The sequence below is a fragment of the Telmatherina bonti genome (genome assembly GCF_933228915.1).
Source record: "Telmatherina bonti genome assembly, chromosome: 24".
In the NCBI taxonomy this organism is placed as follows: domain Eukaryota; kingdom Metazoa; phylum Chordata; class Actinopteri; order Atheriniformes; family Telmatherinidae; genus Telmatherina; species Telmatherina bonti.
This window is the reverse complement of record NC_136633.1, coordinates 28411769-28421576: the sequence shown is the minus strand read 5'-3', so window position 1 is coordinate 28421576 and position 9808 is coordinate 28411769. Positions and strand designations below refer to the sequence as shown.

Here is a 9808-nt window from a genome sequence, read left to right as displayed (position 1 = left end):
TGCTGTAAACGTGTTTATTTCTGATGTAAACGTGTTTATTTCTGATGTAAACATGTTTATTCCTGCTGTAAACATGTTTATTTCTGCTATAAACATGTTTATTCCTGCTGTAAACATGGTTATTTCTGCTGTAAACATGTTTATTCCTGCTGTAAACATGGTTATTTCTGCTGTAAACATGTTTATTCCTGCTGTAAACATGTTTATTCCTGCTGTAAACATGTTTATTCCTGCTGTGAAGTTGGTCTTTTTAACATGGGAGTCTATGGGGATTTGCTCTGTTTTGCAGCCTCTAGTGGATGAAGGAGGAACTGCAGTTTTATGCACTTCCGGATAGGTTTCAGTTTTAACCGCCGGAGACTGCCGCTTGGATGAAAACAACACAAATATGACGCATCAACATCTATAATTTATTAAAAAGTTTAATTTAATAAAACAAAACACAGGTGTCAGAGTGACACTTTGCACCTGCAGATACCTAAACCTCCGGTATCGGCTCCACATACACACACTTTTACTCATCACACACATTTACACGCTGATAAACACATCGGGACAAAACTTTTGTTTTCAGGGACACTTTGGTGTGTGTTCAGGCTTTTATTTTTTAGACTCTATTTTCAGGTTTTTATTTTTTCAGTTGTTTTCTTCAGACTTTCATTTAATTTCATTTAGTTTTTTAAGGCTTTCATTTTAGACTTTATATTTTGGGGTTTTTATGTTTGTACCTTATATTTTCAGGCTTTTGTTTTATGATATCTGTTTTTGGGGTTTTTGGGATCGTTATTGTTTCTAATATTTTCATGGTTTTATTTATTTATTTATTTTGTTTCGGGCTTTTATTTTCCAACTCGTATTTTCAGGTTTTTATTTTTTAAGTTTTCTCCAGGTTTTCATTTTATTTTATTTTCTTAAGACTTTTATTTTAGACTTTGTATTTTTGTGTTTTTCTGTTTCTAACTTATTTTCATGATTATATTTTTTAGTTTAGGCTTTTATTTTCCAACTCGTATTTTCAGACTTTCCCTTCATTTTAATTTTTTAAAAAAGTTTTTAGCTCTTTTTTTTAGGCTTTTATTCTTTAAGTTTTTCTCAGGCTTTTATTTGATAATATTTGTTTTTGGGTTTTAATGTTTCTCATCTTTTAAAGATTTTTAATCATAATGAGTTGAAACGTCAGCTGCAGTTCTCGTTGCAGCCACTGGGAGGCGGAAAAGCACCAGTTTGAATCTGATTTAACTGGAATGAAAACAGAATTAAAATTATTACAAAGGAAAATGTTTTAAAGTGATTGATTATGGCAGATGGTGTTTTATGATTATTTAAATGAAAAATGTGCAACCTTGTTATTTTAGAGCCCTGAAATAAAATAATAATAACTTTGTTTCATGTGAATGGGTGGTTTTTATGTTTTATTTATTTTATGTTGAAAATGAACGTAAAGATTCCCACTGTGGATTTTTAAGTATTTGCAAAAATGTTTTTAAATTATCTTTTAAAAAGTCCTCTGATATTTATTTAATTTTAAATATGGACTCGTTAGTGATTGCAAAGGTCTGAAATAGACTTCTTCATTCATTGATTTGTTTGGGACTGTGGAACCAATCAGCTTGTTATTCTGAATGTTTCCAGATGCTGATTAATAAACCCGATCAGATCCCCATCAATTAGAAAAATCCATTTATTTATTTACAACTGGACCTAATAGTTCTTACAAAAGTCTAAAATACGACACATTCTTCTGCTTTACGTTTTAAATAATTCATGCTATTTTTGTTTTTACTCACTTTTTTAAATTCGACCATATTTGATGAAATGGTTAAATTTACCACTTTAATGTTTTTTTTTGTTTTTTTTTAAAGAAGCGTTTCCTGTTTGTTTGTAAAAGATAAAAATGTGGACTTTAAAGTAAAAATAGATGAATAATTATGGATGTGGAGTGTTTTGTCTGCGTTCCCCCTCCGCCACCATGTCAGGCTGAAACAGATGAAGTTACATCCGGATTAAAAATGCTCTGTTTGTCTTGTTTTAATACGATCCAGATGTTCCTGGTGGCCAGCTGTCACTCAGCCCGACGCCAGCCAATCACAGCGGGGCTCGGCTCCTTGGCTCCTCCCTCCCGGCTGACTAAGGGGGTCTCTGCAGGAGGAGGAGGAGGAGGAGGAGGTGAGATCCCCTCTCTGGGTCCAGCTGCAGCTCTCTCTTTCTGCTCGGAGCTCCAGACCATCCCGGCTCTACCATGGAGACAGGCTTCCTGCTGGCCGTGGCTCTGCTGAGCTGGAGCTGCTGGCTGCGCCTGGCAGCCGCCATCCACAGGGCTGATTTGTTCCCTTATGGCTCTCTGAGTGGGGATTTCATCCTGGCAGAAGGCGACGATGAGACGTCCAAAGTGCTGTCCCTGCCTAAACCCTTCCACTTCTACGCCTCCTCCTTCTCCCAGCTGTATGTAAGTACCTCTATGTACATCTGTGTGCTGCAGATTCCAGCTGCTGACAGGTGATACCTGCAGCTGTTTGACCTGCAGTCTCCGGCTCAGTAACATGCATGAACGGGGGGGAAATCAGGTCAAAGAGGGTACTGGGTTCATTATCATCTGTTTTAGTGGCTGCAAATGATTCCTTATGTTTGCATTAGATTTCTCTGTGATGCAGTTGTTCCCGCTGCCTGCTAAGATAAACACGTCTAACATTCACCAGATGTAAAAACCAACAGTTTGTAAGTGTGCAGGTAAATCACGGAGCTTTCCAGGCTCATCATCACAAGGACTGCACTCTGCAACACTTTTACCAGTCAGATCACACAAATGTCAGGAAGCTGTTCCAGAAAGTTGAGACGAATTTTAAACTTAAAAAGGAAATGTAGTTTATTAAAACTAAGGCTAATTAGAACTAAAATGAATAAATAAGAATGTAAACTTGGAAAAGTGTTTGCATGTGTTGGATGAGCAGGGAAAATTCAATAAAATAAAATAATAAAACTGAATTTAAAAACATGATTACTCTGTAAAAATACTGCATTTGGTGCAGACAAGCATGAAAAGCACCGGAACTGTTGGCAAATCCCAAAACACCGAGAAACACTAAATATCTGAATAAACTTTGCCTAAAAATAAGGAAATTTAATTTTTTAAAAATTATTTCTTGGTAGCAATGCTTCTTAGGAACAACTCTGCTGGAAAATGTGTTTATTTTTATTAAATGGAGCAACGTTTGTAAGGAAAATATGTGGGATGAGCAGCAGAGGTGAGGTCGCTGGGAACAAACATACAGACATGATGCGGATGTCATAATTTGTTCATATATAGAATAAAAACATCATTAATAGAAAAAATATTTAGTCCTTTTAGTGCAAACAAGTAAAACACACATTTAAAGTGTCGGAAAATGTGTTTCTTTCTCTTGAATGGAGCCACAATTATAAGGACAATGCTCATTCCACACATGCAGTTTTCTGACAAATCTTCATGAAGATAACGATGCTTCTGTTGCAAAGTCTGTTTGTTTTCCTTGTAAATAAACCAGATTTTTAGAAATCTGTTTTATATAGCATGTTTATAATAAAACCAACAACTCTCTGAGTTCCTCACTCAAACTCGCCCAAAACCTGAATATTAAAATATTTTTACGAATGTCATAAAACGTTTTTACGCTCTGGGTTTTCAGACGTCTTGATAGAGAAATGTATCGCAAAAGTGTAACAGAGAAGTTTTGTTTTTTGTATTTACATCGTATTTCATCATTATTTGTGGAAATTTTCTAAATATAATTTTTATTTGCCAAAAAGTTGTGGCATGAACTCGGCTAAAGCTTTTCTTTCCCACCATAAGATGACTCCATCCTTACAGTTCTTACCCATAGACATCATATATACGCCTCATTGAGCGCTGGAGAGTGGACCAGCGTCGCCGCCATATTGGATGGGTCTCCGCCATATTGGATGGGTCTCTGCTTTCGAGTCTTGCTGAACAGTCAACGGAGTTTCCCCACAAAACTGTTTTCTGTGGAACAACACGAATATATTACACACAAACAAAACATTTTTCTTCACAAAGAGAGTTTTACACGGTAGCATAATTACCTCCAACAAGGAGGTTATGTTTTTACCGGCTTTATCTGTTTGTCTGTTTGTGTTCAAGATAACTTTAAAAGTTCTGGACGGATTTTCATGAAATTTTCAGGACCTGCTGGAAACGTGAAAAGGAAGGTGGTGATCTGGATCACCGTTTGGATCCAGGAACGTTTTAAAGGACTTGGCGGAGGTTTATGCTCTGTGTTTTTCTGGGAAACTTTTGAATTTCACAGTTTTGATACAATACTTTTCAGACTTTGTACAACTGTCTCTCTATATTGATAAATAAATGTAAATAAAAGAAAGAGTCAACCGTAGTCAAGAGAAAGCAGCAACTATTCCTGTATTCTGTTCAGCATACGGTTGTAATAACCGGCGAAATATTGAAAACAGGTCGTGTGGAATTACATTTCACAAGGTTGAATAATAATTTATTTGACCAGATAAAAATAGACAAATCCAAATGCATCAATAAACAATCCAACATGTTAGGATCAAATTCATTTCTACATTTATTTATATTGTAGCTACCTTAGCGTTATAAAAATATTTTAGCGCGTAGTTTTTAATGTTTTTCACTGATCTGTATCATAACAATATATCTGCCCTTTGTAACAAACCTAACTGGGAGAAAAATCAGGTAAAACTTGACTTAACTAAAAGTTATTGTTGTGGTTGGACCTACACCTTACAGATAAATACATTGGAGGCGCATGGAGACCCATCCAAGATGGCGGCGAGATGATACGTCAGCTCGTAGCGGCAGCGTGATACGATGCGGCGTCTATGTTTATATAATGTTGATGTTCTTTCCCTTGCCATTTTCTTCTTCTGTTTCTTCCTGTTCCCCTTCTTCTTCTCTGGTTGGTTCCTTAGCTAGGTGCATGCCAGCTATATAATTCAACACTGCCCCCTCCTGATTTCCGGTGGTATTGCTCTGTTTTCTGCGTAAGGTGACGGATAGCTCAGCCTCTTGATAACAGTAAAAAATTGTCTGTAACAGATGCAGGAGATGATTGAAAGGTCCTTAAGATGAGGTGTGGAAGTTTTCCAGATATTAAAATCATGTCTGACTGTTTAGGTTGAGAGTCTACGAGCTTTTTTACGTAGAACAAACAAACCTTTAAAAATGTAAAAAAAATGTTGATAAAAACTTCAGATTTGCCACCAGCATTGAGCTCAAACACCACGTATTATCCCTGAAGAACCCAGTAAACTTCTGAACTGACAAGAGCAACATTTAGGCACTTTATGATCAGGAAATTCACAAGTACGTCGCTGTAGGTTGAATCTGTGTGAAGATAAACTGGGCAGATCCTTTAGGGTTTTGTAAGAGGCATTCATTCTGCAGTCCATGATTGGGTTTATGGTGGTTTCTACAGTCCATGAAGGGGTTTCAGGGGTTTATGGTGGTTTCTACAGTCCATGATGGGGCTTCAGGGGTTTATGGTGGTTTCTACAGTCCATAAAGGGGTTTCAGGGGTTTATGGTGGTTTCTACAGTCCATGATGGGGCTTCAGGGGTTTATGGTGGTTTCTACAGTCCATGAAGGGGTTTCAGGGGTTTATGGTGGTTTCTACAGTCCATGATGGGGCTTCGGGGGTTTATGGTGGTTTCTACAGTCCATGATGGGGTTTCAGGGGTTTATGGTGGTTTCTACAGTCCATGATGGGGTTTCAGGGGTTTATGGTGGTTTCTACAGTCCATAAAGGGGTTTCAGGGGTTTATGGTGGTTTCTACAGTCCATGATGGGGCTTCAGGGGTTTATGGTGGTTTCTACAGTCCATAAAGGGGTTTCAGGGGTTTATGGTGGTTTCTACAGTCCATGATGGGGCTTCGGGGGTTTATGGTGGTTTCTACAGTCCATGATGGGGTTTCAGGGGTTTATGGTGGTTTCTACAGTCCATAAAGGGGTTTCAGGGGTTTATGGTGGTTTCTACAGTCCATGATGGGGCTTCAGGGGTTTATGGTGGTTTCTACAGTCCATAAAGGGGTTTCAGGGGTTTATGGTGGTTTCTACAGTCCATGATGGGGCTTCAGGGGTTTATGGTGGTTTCTACAGTCCATGATGGGGCTTCGGGGGTTTATGGTGGTTTCTACAGTCCATGATGGGGTTTCAGGGATTTATGGTGGTTTCTACAGTCCATAAAGGGGTTTCAGGGGTTTATGGTGGTTTCTACAGTCCATGATGGGGCTTCAGGGGTTTATGGTGGTTTCTACAGTCCATGATGGGGTTTCAGGGGTTTATGGTGGTTTCTACAGTCCATGATGGGGTTTCAGGGGTTTATGGTGGTTTCTACAGTCCATGAAGGGGCTTCAGGGGTTTATGGTGGTTTCTACAGTCCATGAAGGGGCTTCAGGGGTTTATGGTGGTTTCTACAGTCCATGATGGGGTTTCAGGGGTTTATGGTGGTTTCTACAGTCCATGAAGGGGCTTCAGGGGTTTATGGTGGTTTCTACAGTCCATGAAGGGGCTTCAGGGGTTTATGGTGGTTTCTACAGTCCATGAAGGGGCTTCAGGGGTTTATGGTGGTTTCTACAGTCCATGATGGGGTTTCAGGGGTTTATGGTGGTTTCTACAGTCCATGAAGGGGTTTCAGGGGTTTATGGTGGTTTCTACAGTCCATGATGGGGCTTCAGGGGTTTATGGTGGTTTCTACAGTCCATAAAGGGGTTTCAGGGGTTTATGTTGGATTCTACAGTCCATGATGGGGTTTCAGGGGTTTATGGTGGATTCTACAGTCCATGAAGGGGTTTCAGGGATTTATGGTGGATTCTACAGTCCATGAAGGGGTTTCAGGGGTTTATGTTGGATTCTACAGTCCATAAAGGGGTTTCAGGGGTTTATGGTGGATTCTACAGTCCATGAGGGGTTTCAGGGGTTTATGTTGGATTCTACAGTCCATGAAGGGGTTTCAGGGGTTTATGGTGGTTTCTACAGTCCATGAAGGGGTTTCAGGGGTTTATGTTGGATTCTACAGTCCATGAAGGGGTTTCAGGGGTTTATGTTGGATTCTACAGTCCATAAAGGGGTTTCAGGGGTTTATGGTGGATTCTACAGTCCATGAAGGGGTTTCAGGGGTTTATGTTGGATTCTACAGTCCATGATGGGGTTTCAGGGGTTTATGGTGGATTCTACAGTCCATGATGGGGTTTCAGGGGTTTATGGTGGATTCTACAGTCCATGAAGGGGTTTCAGGGGTTTATGTTGGATTCTACAGTCCATGAAGGGGTTGATGGTTGTTTCTGCAGTCCATGAAGGGGTTTAAGATGTTAATGGTGGATTCAGTCGTCCCAAATCGCTCTATGTTTGTTGCTCTAGGTCGCCACCAATGGCATCATTTCGGCCCAGGACCTGCCGATGGAAAAGCAATACGTAGACGACGGTTTTCCTACAGACTTTCCCGTTGTGGCGCCGTTTCTGGCCGACATCGACACCAGCGGAGGACGAGGACAGATTTATTATCGAGTGACTGAAACGCCCAGTGTCCTTAACAGAGTATCGCAGGTACGTTTTAGTATTGTGTGATTGCAAAGCGACAACTTCACTGGTACTTAACCACAGATTGTTGATTCTTCTTTTGTTTCCTCATCCATTAGTTCAATCCATTGTTTTTTTCCGTTTTTTATTTCTCCTCCCTTCCCTTCCCCCTCCATTCATTCATTTGCTCACCTAGGAGGTGCATCGGGGGTTCCCAGATGCTAATTTTATACCCACTCACGCTGTGGTGGCAACATGGGAGAATGTTGCAGCACATGAGGAGCAAACTCGCGGAACTGGGCCTTCAAACAAGGTAAGAAAGTCCAGAATAGAGCTGGTATCTCTGGTTCACCTTGTACAGATGTGTTTTTCAACCATCACCAGCATGTTTTTGTTCTTCAGACACACAACCTCAAATTCCTGGAAGTTGTGCATCACTTGTAATCAGCCTGGGGTGTATTTGTAACCTCCCCCTTACCCTCCTAATCTGCCTCTTAACCTTTTGAAAGGGTCAGAGGTCATCTTTAAATGTCATCAATGTGCCCCCCCCACCTCACAAACTCATTATCCCTTCCTCCAGTTCAAACACAGGTAGACGCTAGCATGCCTTGACCACTCATGCGTTGGCCATTAGTACTCCCCTCCTTGATTGTTGGCTTGTAATCATCCAAAGTCTGTCTCATATTTCAACCTGATACTTTCTGAGCTACATTTCTCATCATTCGGGGGATTTTGGAGGATGTCATGAGGAAATACGATGGGGGTCTGTTGGTTAGCTGTGGGCTACGACCTGCGCTGTGTTTGTTTAGCCGCTATTTGTTATCATCTTGCAAAACTGGCGCCATTTAGAGCGCCGACTCCCACCACTGGATTAATCCTGCTGCTTGAGAGAATTTTAAAACATACTGAGTACTTGAAAGTTGAAATTGTAGCAATCGGCTACAAAAGGCTCTAGAGAAGCAGAATGGTGTCCGTGGGCTGTTTGACAAATGCTCCTGCTGCTTCAGCTGTTGCACTAATAATATGACTTTAAGTGGGCTAAGCACACCTCCTGCTAAGCACCTGTCTCCTTTCCATCTCAAAGAAAAGCATCTTAGTTTAGTTTCACCAGCCAGTTACGCAACACGCTTCAAATCAAAGACCGTCCATCATATTTTTAGGAAAACCCTTTTAATTTTTAAAAAAATAGCTCCAACTTCAAGCTGCTTCCAAGGGAAGTAACTCATAAATCACAACCCTCCATTACTCTATTAGAGTTTCCTCTATGAGCTTTAGAGGCTTTGTTTGAGCTCAGCTTTGGGAAGGACTCCAAGCAAAGCTAGGCTTACTGCAGTTGTCGATCAAACAAACGCTGCTTTGTAGTTGCTTGGGTGTAGCAAGTGGGATAGTGGGGTGAAGAGAGCAGTAGATTTAAGAAGAAACCAACCCAGGGGATCTCTCTTTGAGTGTCCCACCCTCTCCTTTGTGTTTGGGCTTCTTCTTTTGGTCTTATTCCTGACTGAAACAGCCTAGCGGAAGCTTACATCGAGCCTTATCAGACCTGTCTGAGACACCTAGTTTGACTGAGCTAAAGCATCAAAAGCATCTTCTCTGAGCCTGAAAATCAGAATTACGCCTTCCGCTTTCGCTCCACTGATGACAAAGTTTAAAAGGAGGCTGGTTTCCACCTCTTAAATGTTCAGCCTTTCTCTGAGAATTCTGTATATTTGTGGTATTTAAATGGTCTCTGACTTCTCAGACTGGAGCTGTTTAGGTCTCGCCTACCATTTGCTTCACTGGGTCTTTCTTTGCACTGATAGCATCTTTCTTTGAAGAGATTAGCCAGAGGTGATGGGTGGGGGAGGAATGGTAAGTGTGTGTGAACTGAGGTGTGTGTTTTAAGGGTTTATGAGGAGGGTGGTGTTTTGGGGGAAGGGGCAGACTTCATGGTGTTTTGGGGTCAGATGTGGTGAGAAGTGGAGCAAAAGGGAAGACATAACATCAGAACACGAGGGAAATAAACCAAATGACTGAAGGTACACATGCTTCTGAGAGGTGGTTGTGTTTTCTATAGATGTAGAGTTTGAAATGCTATTAGCATAGGTTAACGGGAAAGGAATTACCTCTTTAAACACACACACACTTGTATTAACTATAGCTGTATTTCCATTACCCTTAGAAATGCGTTAAAGCTAAATATTGCAGTGAAAAAAATGATCAAATAACACTAATAAGGCAGTTTTTCAGATGTAAAAGTGTAGAAAATTTCACAAAAGTGCA

The 9808-nt window shown here is 40.4% G+C and overlaps 1 protein-coding gene across 3 annotated transcripts in view; it reads left to right on the top strand.

Annotated features, from left to right (window-relative positions):
* Window positions 1-2327: 2327 nt before the first annotated feature.
* nid2a (nidogen 2a (osteonidogen)) overlaps window positions 2328-9808 on the top strand; it is a 94815-nt gene continuing 87334 nt past the window's right edge. For all 3 annotated transcript variants that reach the window (XM_079263883.1, XM_079263884.1, XM_079263882.1), the window contains exons 1-3: window positions 2328-2446; window positions 7391-7576; window positions 7746-7862. In XM_079263883.1, coding sequence (XP_079120009.1) covers window positions 7430-7576; window positions 7746-7862 — 264 coding nt within the window. In that variant the 5' untranslated portion in view covers window positions 2328-2446; window positions 7391-7429. The remainder of the gene's footprint in view (window positions 2447-7390; window positions 7577-7745; window positions 7863-9808) is intronic.